This window comes from Geotrypetes seraphini, chromosome 3, assembly GCF_902459505.1.
Source record: "Geotrypetes seraphini chromosome 3, aGeoSer1.1, whole genome shotgun sequence".
Lineage (NCBI taxonomy): Eukaryota > Metazoa > Chordata > Amphibia > Gymnophiona > Dermophiidae > Geotrypetes > Geotrypetes seraphini.
The window spans coordinates 131,763,082-131,782,220 of NC_047086.1; the positions used below are offsets into that span (position 1 = coordinate 131,763,082).

General features: G+C 41.8%; 1 protein-coding gene across 1 annotated transcript in view; it reads left to right on the top strand.

Annotated features, from left to right (window-relative positions):
- SCARA5 (scavenger receptor class A member 5) overlaps positions 1 to 19,139 on the top strand; it is a 426,171-nt gene that overhangs the window by 369,784 nt on the left and 37,248 nt on the right. Inside the window, exon 8 of the mRNA XM_033939637.1 lies at positions 7,407 to 7,607. Coding sequence (XP_033795528.1) covers positions 7,407 to 7,607 — 201 coding nt within the window. The remainder of the gene's footprint in view (positions 1 to 7,406; positions 7,608 to 19,139) is intronic.

Sequence of the window (19,139 nt, forward strand, 5' to 3'; positions counted from 1 at the left end):
GGGGAAGACAAAGGGGTGGAGAAGGACACTGAAAGGATATGGGGAAGATGGGGGGAGAAGTACGCTGAAAAGAAATGGGGAAGACAGAGGGGGAGAAGGATGCTGAAAGGACATGGGGAAGATGTGGGGAGAAGGATGCTGAAAAGACATGAGGAAGACAGAGAGGGAGAAGGACGCTGAAAGGACATGGGGAAGACAGATGGAGGAGAAGGACGCTGACAGGACATGGGGAAGACGGGGGGGGGAGAAGGACGCTGAAAGGAAAAGGGGAAGAGAGAGTGGGGAGAAGACTCTGGCAGGGAAGAAGATCGAGATGCCAGGCTATGGGGGGAGCGGAGGGAAGAAGATGGGTGCCATACCAATTTGGAAGGGGGGAGAAAGGGAAAGGCACAGTAACAGAGCAAATGGAAGACGCAGAGAGAAGAGAGATAGTGGATGGAAGGAATTGAATGAAAACATGAGAAAAGCAGAAGCCAGGCAACAAAGGTAGGAAAAAATTTCTTTTTTTTTTTTTTTTTCTTTAGGATAAAGTAGTATATTAGTTGTGTTGATAAAAATTTATAAACATTAGAGGCTCTGGTAGAAACCCATTTACAAAGTATGTATTCTTCCCAATTAATATTTCCAAATTAATAAGGTATTTTTGCTTATTTGTAAATGGATTTCTACCAGAGCCTTTAATTCAGTAGCATAATTAAATGAAATAACTATTTCTGTAGTTTATAGGGACGGGTGGGGACGGAGGGATTCCTCGCGGGGACGGGTGGAATTCCTCACGGGGACGGGTGGGACTTTGGCGGGGACGGGTGAGGACAGGTGGGATTTCTGTCCCCGCGCAACTCTCTATGTGGGATCTCTTAGGGAGACGAGGAGATAATGGATGCTTATTTCCACTTTTGTGGTGAGGGGCCACATCTGCCCTTCTCCTGTCCTCCAGTACCACTTCCAGCTCTAGATGTGAATGACAGTACATACCACCTGTATGACAGCTAGAGAGTGACTTTGGAACCATTTTCGTGGTAATTCTGCAGCTACTGCAGTAAATACTGCATAATGGGGAGAACTGCTGAAAAAACCCAGGAATGCCATAGAATACTGGAGGACTGCATTGCATTTACCTGTGGCTGCTGGCCCTGCCCCCTCGATGTCATGTCTTGTTATGGGGCAGAGCCGGCAGCAAGGCATAAGTACAACACAGCCCTCCAGTTTCTCTTTTTGTTTTGCTGCTGCTGGCTTGGAGAAAGAAGTGGGGAGGAGATGGGAGCACATGCAGGATGGCTGTGGGGAGGAGAGGGGCGCAGATGCTGAATTTAAGCAGGGAGGAGAGAGTGTAGATGCTGGATGGACCTGGGAAGAAGAGAGAGGGCACATGCTGAATGGTACTGGGAAGGAGAGAGGGGCAGATGATGAGTGGAAGCAGGGAGGAGATAGGGCAAATGCTGGATGGAAGGGAGAAGGGCATAAGGGCACATGCTGGAAGGATATGGGGAGGAGAGAGAGGGCACATGCTGAATGTAAGTGGGGAGGAAAGAGGGACAGACGATGGAAAGAAGCAGAGAGGACAAATGCTGGATGGAAGCAGGGAGAAAAGAGAGTGAAGATGCTGAATATGGAAAAGAGGATACAGTTAGTGAGAATAAGAGGAAGTAAAATGGGAAAGCCAGGGTGAGTGAAAGAGGAGGCAAGCTGTAGGTAGAGGGAAATTGAGGACTGGATAGTAAGAAAAAGACAGAGGCTTAAAATAAATTGAAGAAAGCTGAGAAGAATAGGACAGGAAGTCATGGCAAGACTGAAGAAAGCAGAAACCTGAGACAAGTACCACCAACACAACTGAAAAAAGTAAATAGCCAGACTAAAAAATTTTTTTTTTAGTTTAAGATAAAATAGTGTGGTAGCTGTGTTAATAAATATTAATAAGTAAAAATAGAAAATGGAAATAAAGGTGTTTTTATTGGATTAATTTTAACACCTTTTTTGACTAACTTTAGAGACCAAGATCTCTCTCCTCAGGTCAGGACAGGATACCATAACAGAAGTATATTGTTCTGACATGAGGAAGGAAGTTTTGGCCTCTGAAAGCTAATTGAAAAATATATTTAGTCCAATAACATGGCATCATTTTCCCTTTTTTTAATTTGCATTTGTTAACTTGTTATATAGTAGTTGGAATATGTTTTGCATAGTAAAGGTGGACATGCATTATCTTCTCTTTCTCTAGTGCTGCACTGTATGAACAGCCTGGCTTCTTGAGTGCTCAGTTTAATTTTTATTTTATGCTTACTTATTCTAAACTGGGTGAAGGTCTGTTCTGCATGTGTGAAAGAGATATGGTTTTCTGTAGCACTGACTGTACAATTGATGTGTTCTAATCTAGTTTGTTTAGTTTTCCAATAGATTTAGTGATATTCTGGTGCTCACTGCAGTGTTTGTGGTACTGTGTTTTCCTTGATATGTGCTTGTTGTGTAACTTAAGAAACTTACTGCTGTTAAGGTATGTGATATTTGTAGTGTTTGTATTACTTCACACTCTGCCACCTGGTATTGGATTTAGGATTTGAATTTAGATCACACCTTTCTCAGTAAGTGCTCAAGGCAAGTTACGTTCAAGTACAGTAAGTGCTTTCATGTCCCTGAAGGACTTACAATGGAGGGTTAAGTGACTTGTCCAGAATCTCAAGCAACATCAGTGGGAAGCGAGCCTTGGCTTCCCTTATTCTCAGCCTGCTGCTCTAAGGCTATTTGATTACTCATTAGCAAACTAAAGGCCTGGTGGCCCTTTGGCAATCCACCAAAAACATTGCTCAGAACATTTTTGTAATGGTTATTAGTAACCTTAATTTCCATTAGAGTACTGCTGAACATTACTGTCCACATGGCTAACAGGAAGATACTGGACTGGGGAGCTGGGGCTGATTGAAAACAAAGTGTTAAAGTACCTGCATATATTTCCAGAATACTGCAAATATTTTTCTGTACATTTTCTTAAATGTTTGGTACATAATTCTCTGGTGTGTATACAGTGTGCATAATACCATCAGTAACAGAAGAACTACAAGAAGCAGCAGGCAGACAATGAAGGAGTTCTCTGCTGTGATCAAAACAGTCCCTACTGTTCATAGAGGGGGGAGCAATGTTCTTTATAAGCTGCACTAAACATCCAATATTTGAATTTTATTCAGAGTACCTATACACTACAGTACAGGCAAATAATGGTTTCCCTGAGAAAGAGACCACATAGGCTTAAAATGTTTATTTGCAATGCCTTTGCCCTATAAAATTGCATTAAAATATTTCTGCTTTTAGCGGGGAGACATGGGAAAGGAAATTAAGACTGCAGGCACAGTGAGGGGAGGGCAATGAAAAATGTGCTTCACTGCAGGGAAGGTAAGGGAACAGGGATGAAAATTTGGGGACAGTGATGAATCTTCATCCCTTTGTCATTCTTTACCAGCTTCAGATGTTATAGCCAGTCCTAGTTTCTCAGGTAGCCTAGTGATGGGAACCATAGAGATGGGAACTCAGACTTATATCCTATTCTAACTACGTACTGTACTACACTTATGGTGGAATAAATTAGTCTTCCAAATCCACCCAAATCCCACTGTACCTACATATGGGTGACGCCTGCAGGCATAAGGGCTATTGGTGTGGTTTATGTTTGGGCCCAGTAGGTTTTAAGGGGGTTATGGTATGGTGAGATATGGACCTGGGATCTTTTATGTGAAGTTCACTTCTCTGCTGGGATATAGAAACATAGACACATAGAATATGATGGCAGAAAAGGGCACGGCCCATTAAGTCTGCCCACTCTAATGACCCTCCCCCCTAAGTTCTTCCTTGAAGTGATCCCACATGTTTATCCCATTTTTTCTTAAAATCTAGCACGCTGCTGTCCTCAATTACCTGCAGTGGAAGATCATTCCAATGATCAACCACCTTTTCGGTGAAAAAATACTTCCTAGTGTCGCAATGAAATCTCCCACCCCTGATTTTCAACGGGTGCCCTCTTGTTGCCATAAGTCCTTTAAGGAAAAAGATATCTTCTTCTACCTCAATACGGCCTATGACATATTTGAACGTCTCAATCATGTCTCCCCTCTCTCTGCGTTCCTCGAGTAAGTATAGCTGTAACTCACCTAGCCGTTCCTCATACGGGAGATCCTTGAGTCCTGAGACCATCCTAGTGGCCATTCGCTGAACTGACTCAACTCTCACCACTTCATTTTGATAATGTGGCCTCCAGAATTGTACATAATATTCCAGATGAGGTCTCATCATGGATCTGTACAATGGCATTATAACTTCGGGCTTCCGGCTGATGAAACTTCTTCGGATACAACCCATCATTTTTCTAGCCTTAGATGAAGCTTTCTCCACTTGATTGGCAGTCTTCATATCTTCACTAATGATCACTCCTAAGTCCCGTTCTGCTGCAGTTCTTGCTAAGATCTCACCATTTAGGGTATAAGTTCTGCATGGATTTCTGCTGCCAAGGTGCATGACCTTGCACTTTTTGGCATTAAAACTTAGTTGCCAAGTTGTGGACCAATGTTCCAGTAAGAGTAGGTCCTGCGCCATACTGTCGGGCACTGTGCTTTTGCCTACTATGTTGCATAGTTTAGTGTCATCAGCGAATAATGTAATTTTACCTCAAAGCCCCTGAGCCAGGTCCCTTACGAATATATTAAATAGGATCAGACCCAAGACCGAGCCCTGCGGCACTCCACTGATCACTTCCGACGTTTCGGAGAGAGTACCATTTACCACCTGAAGTCTACCTCTGAGCCAGTCGTTAACCCATGGAGTTAATGTTTCTCCCAATTCCAACGAACTCATCTTGCTTAATAACCTGCGGTGTGGGACACTATCAAAAGCCTTACTGAAGTCCAAGTATTTGACGTCCAGTGACTCTCCCATATCCAGCTTTATCATTACCCAGTCAAAGAAACTGATTAGAATGGATTGGCAGGACCTTCCCTTTGTGAATCCATGTTGATGGGGATCTCGTAGATTCTCATCTTTCAGGATCGTATCTAATTTGCGTTTGATTAGCGTTTCCATAAGTTTACTCACTATTGATGTGAGACTTACCAGTCTGTAATTTGCAGCCTCCGTCCTGCAACCTTTTTTGTGGAGTAGAATGATGTTAGCTGTTTTCAAGTCCAAAGGGACTCTTCCTGTACTTAGGGAAAGATTGATATATGTGTGGCCAGTCTACTACAAATGCTGGCCCCCTCCTACATCCCAGTGGCTTGTTCTGAGTGTTTTTCATTTGGATGTGGTTTGTTTGGTTTTTTTTCAAACATGGTTCAAAAATAAAGATGCGCAAAGCACAAAACATCCATTTTCAAAAAAAACAAGATAGATGTTTGGCAGTTTTGAAAATTGGCATGTTTGGTACTGGATATTTCTGCATGTTATACAAAAAGTCTTAATTCAGATTTAGACGTCTTATCGTAAATGGCACAGCTCTAAAAATTTCACTTCTCTCATCCCCTTTCTCCCTGTTTGATCCTTTCCAACCAGAATGATTTGGCTGGCTATGCTTTTTATCTTTTGCTGCCTCTTCCTCTTCTGTCTCTTCTCTGTAATCAGTATCAGTGGGTCTCATGATTACAGGTCTCTGTTGCACATTTCTAACTGCAGAGGAAAGCCACCAGAGGAGGAGATAGCAGGTAAGAAGCACTACTTGAGACTCCTGCTGGGTATACAAGGAATAGGAAAAATGGGTGGTAGCAACTCTGGCCTACTCTCTCTCTCTTCTTTCAATAGCTGACTAAACAGAGCTCTGGGATAAAATTCCTAATGGTCTTTCCATCTTTGCCATCACTTTTACTGTCCTGTGGTAGGTTGGAACAGTGTTTCAACAATAGAGGAACAATGGCTAATGTAATCCTGGTTATAAATCACCATCCAATGTTATTCAGCATTACCTACAATATGTAGAAAGAGAAAAGACCTCAGTGTCTGATAGGAGTTCCAAAAAACTTCCCACATAGACAAGCCAATCTCAAAATCACCACTTTCAGACCAGCAGACACATCCTCGGTCAAAAACTCCAAGATAAGTGGAATTACATTATAAAATAACAGTCTTTCAATGTCATCACTTATCTGAAAATGTAATCTTCCAAATGTTCTTTGACGTAGTGCTGAGACGTGAAAGCAGGCAGAACCCGCACAGTGGAGCATAGGCATACAGCACAGCAGCTAAACAATCATCACTGCTGGCATCATAGTTCCACAATATCCAACAGGGCTCCCTGTTTCGCAGTTAAGCTTCTTCAGGGATTTGAGCGTCAGTTAACCCACTTCATCTCCTGTTACAAAATTTTGTGATTTTGGGCAAGTCACACTCCATTGCCCCAGGTACCACAGTGAGATTGTGAGCCTGCCAGGACAGATAGGGAAAATACTTAAGAATACCTGATTACTATTCAATGTATTGTAAAACCACTTTGAGTGAATCTCTTCACGAAAAGGCAGTAAATAAATATGACCTAAAATTTTTGCTGATCTTTTTGGAAAGAAGTATTTCTTGGATGCCAGTTTCAGATTATTGAGTTAAGAAGAGTGAAACATTATGCTAGCGATTCCCAAGTCTGCCTGAGGGGAACTCCAACCACTAGGATTTTCAGGGTAACCACAATGAATGTTAATGAGATCAGTTTGCATTCTTTGCCTCCTTGGTATACAAATCTATCTCATGTATTTTCATTACGAATATCCTGAAAACCTGACTGGCTGGGGTTCCCCCAGGACAGGCTTAGAAACCCTTGCTTTATGCAAACAAAATTTTTGGTTTCTTAATTGCAGTATATTTTGAATATTTCTACAATTGTTCTTTCATAGTGAAAATGCAAAGTTGGAGCAATCTCCTACTTCATTGCATTTTGAAGTGTATGTAAGACAATAGAGTATAAGGCATGTGTAAAAAATCTTTTACAGGGTACTCAAAAACACAGAAACACAAAGGCAAATAAAGACCAAATGGCCCATCCAGACTGCCCATCCACAGCATCCACCATCTCCTCCTATTCCAAAGAGATCCCACATACCAGTTCTACGCTTTCTTGAATTCATACACAATCTTTGTTTCACCACCTCTACCGGGAGACTACCGGGAGATTACCACCCTTTCTGTAAAAAAAAAAAAAAAAAATTTCTTAGATTACTCACCTTCATCCTATGCCCCCTCTTTCCAGAGTTTCCTTTCAAATGAAAGAGACTTGCCTCATGCGTATTTATGTCACATAGGTATTTAAACATCTCTATCATATCTCCCTTCTCCCACCTTTCCTCTAAAGTGTACTTATTGAGAGTTTTGAGTCTGTCCCCATACTCTATATTGTAAGACTCAGTGATGGAAGAATCTGGCTCTAAAACTCTTTTTATTTTCTTTCCCAGGTTCTTCTTCTATGGAAGAAAGTGTGATTCGACTGGTAAATGGATCAGGCCCTCATGAGGGCCGGGTAGAGGTGTTTTATGAAAAGCGCTGGGGGACTGTGTGTGATGATGGTTGGGACAAGAAGGATGGTGACGTTGTATGTAGGATGCTGGGGTACAAAGGAGCTGAAGAAATATACAGAACTGCAAGATTTGGGCAAGGTAAGAAAAGTAAACTAGATTTTACTATTACTATTAATCATTTCTGTACTGCTATCAAACATTAGACATATGCAGCACTGTTCAGCAAAATAAAACAGAGACATATTGTTGCATGGAGCTTACAATCTATTTGGGATCCAGATTCAAGACAAATGATTTCTAGCAATTTTCATTTAAGTATTACAGTGAAAACATGTGTAATGTGAAATGGTTAGCATCATGTAGAGTCAAAGATTTTGGATTTCAAAGCAAATTTACAGAACCGGGTCTTTAAGCAGGACTTGAGCATGGCCACAGAAACAAGATACATAAACAAATGGAAGAACAGGGTTGAGATATTTTTCAAGCTGAGTCAGCCACACTTACTAAGGAGGCAGAAGAAAAATCATGAAAATTATAATTAAAAAGAAATAATAAAATAGCTATTTTAAAATACAGTGGTACCTTGGATTACGAGCATAATCCGTTCCAGGAGCATGCTCATAATCCAAAATGCTCGTTTATCAAAGCGAGTTTCCCCATAGGAAATAATGGAAACTCGCTTTGACGCATTCCCCCCCCCCCCGAGAACCGGCATTGCTCCCTCCGAAGGCCCCCCCCTGTGATCCGGCACCCCCCCTGCGATTCAGCACTCCCCGTGATTCAGCACCCCCTGCCACAATCCGGCCCCCCCCCCCCCCCGACGCGATTGGGCAACCCCCTGCCACGATTGGGCACCCCCCCTCCGCCACGAATATATGCACCCCCCGCCACAATTTTTGGCACCCCTCTCCGCCACTTCTTACCCTCATCTGGGCACCGGCATGTCCTGTGCTTGGTGCCGGTGCCTGAAGATCATCCTCCTCTTCTGCTGGGCCTTGAGCATCTGAGCAAGCTCAAGGCCTGCGATTTCACGTTCTGGCGTTCTCTTTGGGGTCATATTAATATGATTCTGGAGATTTCTTTGATTCAAAGTTTCTGTAAGGATATCTAACGCTTCATCCTGCGGAATAATTGTATATAGAGAGCTCACATCAATGGTGACAAGCAAAGACCGGGGGTCAGGGGACATACCATTTAATTTTCTGAGAAATTCCGTCGTATCCTGAATATATGCATTCGTCTGTTTAACAAAAGGTTGCAAAAATTTATCAATGTATATAGAGGAGGCTTCCAATAAAGCACCTCGATTAGATACAATAGGTCTGCCTGGCGGGGCAGACATCGATTTATGGATTTTAGGAAGAAGATAGAAAATTGGGGTCTTTGGATATGAAACATTCAAAAATCTAAATTCTCTCCTAGTGATATACCCCTCATCTAGGGCTTCTTTAGTTAACAGATTGATTTCCAGTTGCATATTTTCAGTAGGATCTGACGAGAGGATCATATAGTCTTCGCTCAAAAGCTGTTTATATGCTTCTTCCAAATAAGAGTCCTTACTTAACAGGACAATCTTACCCCTTTGTCTGCTCTTCGTATCACCAGATCCTCATCTGCCATCAGAGTTTTAATTGCTGACCGTTCTTTTTTATTAAGGTTAAACTGTTGTTTATATTTATTATGTATAGTTTCATTGTGTTTATACTTATCAATATCAGCCAGAACTAGTTTGTGAAAGGTTTCAAGAACCGGATCACTAGGGCCTGGCGGGATCCATGTGGATTTAGGAGTTACAATCGACACATCCTCTGCTGTACCCTTAGAGTCTATCTTTGAAAAGAAATGTTTAATTTTAAGAACCCGAAAAAATTTTTCTACATCTATTCTCGTTTGAAAATCATTAGTGGTGGAAGTTGGGACAAACGAGAGGCCTTTAGATAATAGCTTTTGTTCATCATCTGTAAGAGTGTGTTTGGATAAATTAAGTATTGATATTCCATCTATTTGTTCATTAGCGTTCATTTGGTTCTTTTTCATCTTTCGTCTATCTCTTATGGGTATCTCTGCCCTCTTTGTGAGCGTGTTTGTGGCCTTTGGTTTGGATATTGGTATAGATTTAAATTTTGACCTCGACCACTGCCTCTCCGTCGTCTTCCCCTTTGCTGCCTTGGTCTGTGGTTTAAAAAATCCTCGTCAGAGGTAGAACTGGAATATGAGGATCCAGAGGTTTGGTCAAAAGTGACCTTCTTCTCCGAGGATGACTTATCTGTTCCTTTAGATTTCAGCCAAGGATATACTTGGTGTTGAAGATAATCCTGTTCATCTCTCTTGAATTTCTTATACTTATCTTTTTGTACATCTGCTCTAAAGCTGTCCACTTTAGTTTTCATATTATCTTGCTGTTGTTTAAATTCAGCATCATTAGAATTTTCTTTCAAAGTTTTCAGCTTGTCTTCAATCTCTATCTTAATGGAAGACATAGCTTTCTTGGTCCGATCAATTAATAAAACCATCAGATCCAATGAGCATTTATTCAGGATAGAGATCCATTGTTGATTAAATTCAGTGTCATCATTAAACATGCGAGGTTCTTTAAAAACTCGTAAACCTCTAGGGATGTATTCCTTCTTACAGTATTCTGTAAGCGTTGCCCCATGTAATTCAGCTCTAATATATCGTTTAGATAATACACCTAACTCATCCCACAGAATAGAATTGTTCATCATCAATTGTTCCCAGTTTAAGGGCGTAGAGGAATCTAATACTGAGCTAATAAAATCAGCACTAAAGCTTAAACCACTTTGCCAGGTTTGTGCCATTCTGTCCAAAAGAGGGGTAATATAATAGTATCAATAACTCAAAAATTGTCACCCAAAGTGGCTCTGAAAACTATGCTACCCAAAATTGTAAGAAAATATACCACTTATACTAGTGTTACAACCACATAAACTTCTTTTTTCTTTGTTTTTTATCAGCACTTCTTTTTTCTTTGTTTTTTATCAGCACTTTCAAAAAGTCATACAACTGTTCTTTTCACTCAGGAAAAAGCCTCAGAATAGGAGCCCACGCTCAGTCTAATCATAGACTTAACTTTCAGCGTGGTTTTTTCTGCTCCGTGGTTCCAGTCATTGGCTTAAAAAACCTGAGACTCAATTTTATTACTAAATAATCTAAAACGCTTTTGTCATAAATATCTTTATAAATCTTATGTTCGTATGAAATCTATCCCCTTTCAATTTTAGAGCGTGCCCTCTCGTTCTCCCTACCTTGCCCTTATCTACTAAGTCTATTCCCTTCAGTACCTTGAATATTTCGATCATGTCCCCTCTCAATCTCCTCTGTTGGAGGGAGAAGAGGCCCAGTTTCACTAATCTTTCGCTGTACAGCAGCTCCTCCAACCCCTTAACCATCTTAGTCGCTCTTCTCTGGACCCCTTCGAGTAGTACCGTGTCCTTCTTCATGTATGGCGACCAATGCTGGACGCAGTACTCCAGGTGAGGGTGCACCATGGCCTGGTATAGTGGCATGATAACCTTCTCCGATCTATTTGTGATCCCCTTCTTTATCATTCCTAGCATTCTGTTTGCCCTTTTCGCCGCCGCCGCACAATGCGTGGATGACTTCATTGACTTGTCGATCATAACTCCCAATTCCATTTCCTGGGAGGTCTCTCCAAGTACCGCCCTGGACATCCTGTATTTGTGCATGAGATTTTTGTTACCAACATGCATCACTTTACACTTGTCCACATTGAACCTCATCTGCCATGTCGATGCCCATTCCTCGAGCCTGATTATGTCACGTTGCAGATCTTCGCAATCCCCTGCGTCTTCACTACTCTGCATGACTCGGCATGACAAGAAGGAAAACATACATTTCTCATCTTCTCGTGCAGCCGCCAAACTGCGGAGAGCGTGCTTTCGCATGCACCACTACACCACACAGGGGCCGTTCTCTTTCAGCATTCACTATCTTTAGGTTCGGGAATTGTTGTCTTTGTTTATGTTGGATTTTTTCCTGTTGTTTGGTTTAATGGGGTACATAAATTTGGATTTAAACTCTTGCTCCCCCAACCACCACCACAAATAGTAATAATAGTGGCTTTTTTTCAAAATACCGCGAATAACAGTTGAAAAGTTATTTGCGGTTTCAATAGTAAAAACGGCATTTACGCAAAACTGCAAATAACATATAAAAAGTTATTCACGGTTTTTCCGTATTCGCAGCTATGTTCCGCCCGCATTCACTGCAAATACGGAAGGAGAAGTGTATTTTTAAAATCCGTCCAGACACCTGGACAGGTATACCTTATTCACAAAGTGAAGAAAAAGAAAATATCAGTCCTAGTTCTCAATATGTGCAATAACTGCACTGACTTTTGGATCCATTTATTCACTGGTCAGAAAACTAAAAATAATCCAAGCCTCAAAGGCTAACTCAATGCAAACATTGAAAAAGTGAAAAGGTGAAATATCTAGTACTCTGCCCAAACAAAATCCAATGTGGCCCTGTCTAAAGAAGAAAATGAATTTGCTCGTCAAAGAAGCCCGAGATAGAGACTTGGTAAAAGTGGTACTAAACACGAACAGATGAAAATAATAGACCCAGAAACATTCAGAATTATGAGGAGGATTCTGGTGCTTATTGCACTCTCCTTCCAGGCCAAACGGCACAATTTATCTCTGCTTCCTAACTGGTTTGGAGGGATGGGAATTCTGCGGAAGTCAGAGGCTTAAATTGTAGTGAAGCAGAACAGTGACAGTAGATTAAGAAGGAAACAATTTGTGTAGGCTGAATACTTTGTTGTTTATGTGGAAGTGGGGTAAGAGGTCATTGATCCTGTTAGAATTGTTAAGATTTTTTTGTGTTGGGTTGGATTTTTTTTTTTTTTTACCACATTGATGTTTGCTAAAGAACACTTACAGCAGGGAGGTAGAAGGCCATAGTAGAAGAATGATCTTTGATCACATGAAGTGAGATTTTTAAGTTTTTGTTCCTTTCTTTATACAGGCAATCCTGGGTTAAGAATGAGTTACGTTTTTAAAGCTGTTCTTAAGTCAGATTTATTTGTAACTCAGAACTTGTACATTTTAAGATTCTTGCTGCTTACCTCTGCTCCCAGCTGACAAAAGGGCCAACTGTCCCTACCTCTAAGGTACAGCATGCACAACCACACACTGTTCTTAATGTGGTCCTGCATCATTCCTCAATCTGCTGCCGGAGAAGTGTAGGAGTCTATACCCCACTGGAAATACTGCTCAGTGAATCAAATGAAGCCACGACCACATTCTTAAGTATGAGTCGTACTTAAGTTGGGTGTCTGTAACTCGGGGACTGACTGCATATAAGGGGTATATCCAGGTGAAATGAGTATCACGAGGGGGAGGGGATGCAGGTGTCGATGGATGAAGCATGCCCCAACTTCCCAGGTGCTAACATGATCTAAGGCTTCCAGCAGAGCACATCTTTAGCTTGCAGAGCTTGGGGATCCCTGCCACTGCTGCTGGGTGGGTCTGAATCCAAAGTGGGTGGGTCCCTGCGCACCTGAGTCCATCCATGGCTATGCCATTGCTTTGCCAGCTCTCCCTCTACCATCTTTATCAAATTATAGGTTGCATTTTCTTTTATATTTTTGTGCTTTCCTGGAATATTATCATTTCTTTGTGTCTGAGATGTTTTTTTTCTTTTTATGGCTAAGGGCATGTTTTTAAATAATAACAAAAAAGAAAGGTAAATCTTCTTCTACAGCTTTCTCAGTTTTGGTCAAAATCAAATCTGTAGTTATAATTCACTGCTTGATTTTAGCTAAACCAGAACTGGCAAGCCCTCAAAATGGCACAGCCCCTACTCTCTCCTCCTTCCTCCCCCACCTTGAACAGAAGGAGCCCCTTTTCCTTTGCCACAAACACAGTGATCACCTCCCCCTCCACCCGGAGCCCCCCTCCCCAGCCTATCATATCATATCTTTCCTCAGTCTCTCCTGCCCATGCCAACTCTGCTGATAAAATGGCTGCCGGGACCTCCCATGGTAGCCTCACGAAACTGCCATAGAGGTCTCATCGCCATTTTGAGATTAGAGATGACGTGAGTAGGAGAGATTGTGGTCAGCCTCTATGCACGGTATCCAGTCCCCGCCAAAAAAGCAATGTCAAATTTGCAACAACAAAGCATTGACTGACTCGGTTGATATCCACAGAAATAGAATTAACAGTTTTTTTGGAAGACACACAAGATGTTATATCAACCAGATCAACCCTTTTGGTTCCTTGTCTTTCTGAACAAGATAAATCTTTTATAATGAAAATATACTTTAAAAAGATGAGAAGTTCTGTGGAGCTAAAGTGATGATGCTCCCAGACGTGGCCAGGGCGACTCATCTACAATTGGAAAGATTTCTGAAAGACCATGAGAATGTACAGTCCTGAAGTGGAATAGAACTACACTCCCCCCTCTGTATTCACGAATTCCGTATCTATGGATTCACTTATTCGCAGTTTTAAAACAAAAAAACCATTTTCATTTTTCAGGCTATTTTAAGCTCTGTAAGCCCCCCCCCCCCCCCTTAAGCCTTACCTGGTGGTCTAGCGGGTTTTCGGGGCAGGAGAAATCTTCCCATGCTCCTGCCTCTTTACAGATCATAGAAACATAGAAAAAGACGGCAGATAAGGGCCGCGGCCCATCTAGTCTGCCCACCCTAATGACCCTCCCCTATTTAGCTCTGTGCAGAGATCCCACGTGACGATCCCATTTCTTCTTAAAATCAGGCACGCTGTTTGCCTCGATCACCTGAAGTGGAAGTCTATTCCAGCGATCAACCACTCTTTCGGTGAAAAAGTATTTCCTGGTGTCGCCGTGCAATTTCCCACCCCTGATTTTCCATGGATGTCCTCTTGTTGCCGTCGGACCTTTGAAAAAGAAGATATCTTCTTCTACCTCGATACGGCCCGTGAAGTATTTGAACGTCTCGATCATGTCTCCCCTCTCTCTGCATTCCTCGAGTGAGTATAGCCATAATTTATCCAGTCGTTCCTCGTACGGGAGATCCTTGAGTCCCGAGACCATCCGGGTAGCCATTCGCTGGACTGACTCAAGCCTCAGTACATCCTTGCGGTAATGAGGCCTCGAAAATTGTACGCAGTATTCCAGATGGGGCCTCACCATGGATCTATACAACGGCATAATGACTTCAGGCTTGCGGCTGACGAAACTCCTACGTATACATCCTATGATCTGCCTAGCCTTAGATGAAGCCCGCTCCACTTGATTGGCAGTTTTCATGTCTTCACTGATGATTACCCCTAAGTCCTGTTCTGCGACAGTCCTTGCTAGGATCTCGCCATTTAGGGTGTAAGTCTCGCATGGATTTTGACTGCCAAGGTGCATGACTTTGCATTTCTTGGCATTGAAACTCAGTTGCCAGGTCCTAGACCATTGCTCCAATAGGAGTAGGTCATGTTTCATATTGTCCGTTGTGCTCTTGCTTGTTATATTACACAGTTTGGCGTCATCGGCGAATAACGTTATTTTACCGCGAAGCCCCTCAGCCAAGTCCCTTATAAAGATATTGAAAAGGCTCGAGAGACTACAGGAGCTCAAGGCAGCCATTTCCTGTGAGCGATCTGCACAGGGCCGTGAGAGCCTATTTTGAGGCTGCCTCCTGATGACCAGCTGCACTTCAGGTAAGGAAGGAAGGGAGCAAGTGAGTGAGGGGGTTTGCGGCCCAGGACCTCCACCTGCTTCTGCCACTTTGGGGCTTGAAGAAGGGAGGAAGGCGGGCTTTGTGGCTCAGGACTGCTGCCACACTGGTGCTTCAGGGTAGGAGGGAGGGGAGGATTGAGATCTGTGTTGTAAAAGAACTTTCAATCGAAAGGGAAAACAGTTATCCGACATCCACCAATTCCCGTAGGTGCCAGATAACTGAGATTCTACTGTATATATGAATTGAGTTGTCACAAATGAAGAGAAAGTCATTCCATATGCAGCTTGATAAGAAAAAGAGTATGCTCCAGATGTTTTATCTTAATCACATTTTTAACAGTTGGAAAATTTAATTTAAAACTATGTAACGGGCAAAACGGCACCCCCTACTCCCAAGCCACCACTCTCACCCCCCACGCACATTTCCCCAGTTATACCCGCATTCTCTCCCCCAATCATACAGCCACTCACATACCCCACCCAACACACTCCCCACCTGTGCACCCCCCAAAAAAAACACCATCTATTCAGCCCCCAATCTACCCCACAGAAACTGGAAAACCACAAAGAACCTCTGAGCCCCCTCCCCCCCCACACACAACAAAACAATAATAAGCAGGATGTCCTAGCTTGTCAGCATAATAGATAACATCTCAAAAAGCAGTAACAAATGGAGTAAACAGAGAGAGGCTGCCAGCACCATGGAGATCGACTCTGAGAGACAAATAAAAATTATTTTTTTAAAAAAACAAAACTATGTGTACTTCTAAACATAACAAATTTTCTTGAAATACATGATGAATGCATTAGTTGTCCTGAATATCCATAAACTGCTTTAAAAACTAAACAGACAATTTTGAATTTCAACTGAACCCTAATTGGAAGCCAAAACAATTTCTTCAGTAAGGGCGTCACTCTATCATAACATTTTTACTGGGAAAAAAAAATCAACCATGCTAATGTATTTTGGTTATTCTTAAATAATGCAGTAGAAAATAAGATATAAAAAATCTGCAGGGAATCTGTAGAAAAAAAAATTTGCACCAAAACCTGGATATAATTATGTTGGTGCCTTGTAACACAATAACGCTGTATCATTGTAAATCAGGCCAGAGAAAGACCCATCCAGACTGCCCAGCAGTGATTTGTTTAGATACGAAAACACATTCACATATGGACCCACCTTGCGCCATATACCATTGCCAATGCTTTCAAGGGGTTTGGGATTATAACTGAAATCTAAGTATACCACAGCTTTTAACCTGGTAGGTTTCCATGTATTTTAAATTTAGAGCATATCAGAAGCACAACTAGGTGGATGAGCCTGGCATATCAACCTGTGTCTTGACATTAAACCATCTATTGGCTATGATCAGATAAACAGTGGAAGAACAGCTGGAACATCACAGGTCATTTAACTGTGCTTTGTAATGAGATCATCCAAAGAGTTATGACTCAGAATGTTGAGTCTATCTCTGTACATAAACACTTAAGTTTAGCCATTTTTAAGTTTTTAAATATTTAAGCGAATAAAAATGCATGGTCTGCACTAGGGGAAAGCAATGGATTTTGGATTTAGCTCATGCCTTTTTTAGGAGTAACTCACAGCTAGTTACATTTAGGTACGGTTGGTATTTTCCTGTTCCCCCTGCCAGTTGTTTGCTCTTCTTTCCACCTTTGTTATTATGTAACATACATCTGGTCTGGACTTCCAAGATGGTATTTCTAAACAAGGTCCAATGCTGATTTAAAGTCCTTTAACCTTTTTGGATGATCCTTTTAGCATCTTTTTAACCAGGTGTAGTGGTTAGAGGTGCAGCCTTAGCACTTCTCCTTGTGACCCTGGGCAAGCCACTCCATTGCTCCAGGGTAAGTTAGATAGATTGTGAGCCCACCAGGACAGATAGGGATAAATTCTTGAGTATCTGATTGTAAACCGTTAAGATAACTTTGACAGGCAGATATATAAATACCTAAACAAATTAAAACTTAAATGCTGCTAGAATAGATTTCCTTTGTGACTTCAGTCCAGATATTAGCTCAAATTTGATCATTTTATGATCACTTTTTCCCAGCAGACCCAACACTTTTAACTCTTGTACTAAGCCCTGCATTCTACTAAGGACTAGATCTAAAATAGCTCCCCCTCTGGTCAATTCCTAGACCAGTTGCTCAAAGAAGCACTCATTTATTACCTCTAGGAATTTTACATCGGGGAGTGCTAAGGAGATAAAATTCCTAGATGTCATAAATGACTGCCTCTTGGAGCAACTGGTCTGGGAACTGACAAGAGGGGGTGCTATTTTAGATTTGGTCCTTAGTGGAATGCAATACATAGTACAGGAGTTAACTGTGTTGGGTCTGCTGGGAAACAGTGATCATAATATGATCAAATTTGAGCTGATATCTGGACTGAAGTCACAAAGGAAATCTATTCAAGCAGCATTTAATTTTTAATTTGTTTTTAGGTATTTAGGTATTTATATATCTGCCTGTCAAAATTATCTAAGCAGTTTACAATCAGATACTCAAGAATTTATCCCTATCTGTAACGTCGCAAAAGAAATCTACTTTAGGGGTGTGTGCCAGCAGTCTGGTTCCATCCCAGTTAAGGTGGAGTCCATCCTTTCAGAATAGGCTCCCCTTTTCTCATAACCATACCCAGTTCCTAACAAATCTAAATTCCTCATCCTTGCATATCATCTCACCTGTGCGTGGAATAGGAGCATTTCTAAAAAATGCTACTCTGGAGGATCTGGATATCAGTTTTCTAAAAGCCTAAATTTGGCTCCCACAACCTTCCTCCCACATTTTCTTATGTCATTGGTACCCACATGTAGCATGAAAGCAGGCTCTTACCCAGCACTATCTAAAATCCTATTTAGGTGATTCATGAGGTTTGCCACCTTCGTACCAGGCAGGCAAGTGACTAGGCAATTCTTCACGTCCACCAGCCACTCAGGTATCTACATGCCTAATCATTGAGTCACCGACCTCAACAGCTGCCCTAACCCTTCTGTCCTGGGCAGAAACCCCTGGAGACATATCTTCGATATGAGACGATATTGCATCTCCTAGTGGACAGGTCCTGGCTGCAGTATTACTTCTGACTTCACCAGGGTGATGTCCTCTTTTAAGAAGACCTCCTTCCTCCAAGGCAGCACAGGGGCTACCAGACTGCAGATGGGACTTCTCTACAATGTCCCTGTAGGTCTCCTCTATGCACCTCTCTGTCTCTCTCAGCTTTTCTAAGTCTGCTACTCTAGCCTCAAAAGTACAGACTTGTTCTCTGAGAGATAGGAAATCTTTGCATGGAGCACACACATATCACACAATACAAAGGGAAGAAATCACAACCCCATGTGCAGAATATGACAATGAAAAAGGGACACAAAGTCAAACCGCTGTGAGGACAATCAATTTATTAAAACATCATATATCCACATCATACATATATCATGTATATAAAATAAGGCACACAATTGCAAAATCCCAACAGTGAATATCAACAATAGTACAAATATCAAAATCCCCAGATAGCAATTCAGAGAAGTTGATAGCACTACTAAAGGACAAAAAAATTTTATATTTATATGTAGCCTCAGTGCAATAGTCTAAGCTAATGGAGCACTGGCGAACTAGTGTTCCAGGCTTAAACTGTTTGTGCCAGGCTATTTTTCACGCCCCACTGTGCATCATCATAGGCATACATAAGTACACTAACTAATTATAGTGTAACCCATGTTAGGTGAAAAATTTCAAACGTGTATAAGCACAAACAAAATTGTAGTGCTATTAACTAGTCAGAATCAATGCTCAAAAACCGGCGTGTTTCTCAGTACTTATCTTCAGTTGGTTCCATCAACCTTTGCAGCATTGTTCAAAACGGCCCCTTGTAGATTTTGACCATGGCGCTGTTAACTGCCAAGTTGTGTAGCTCAACTGGCCCAGTTTCAGGTAGTTTTCCCTTCA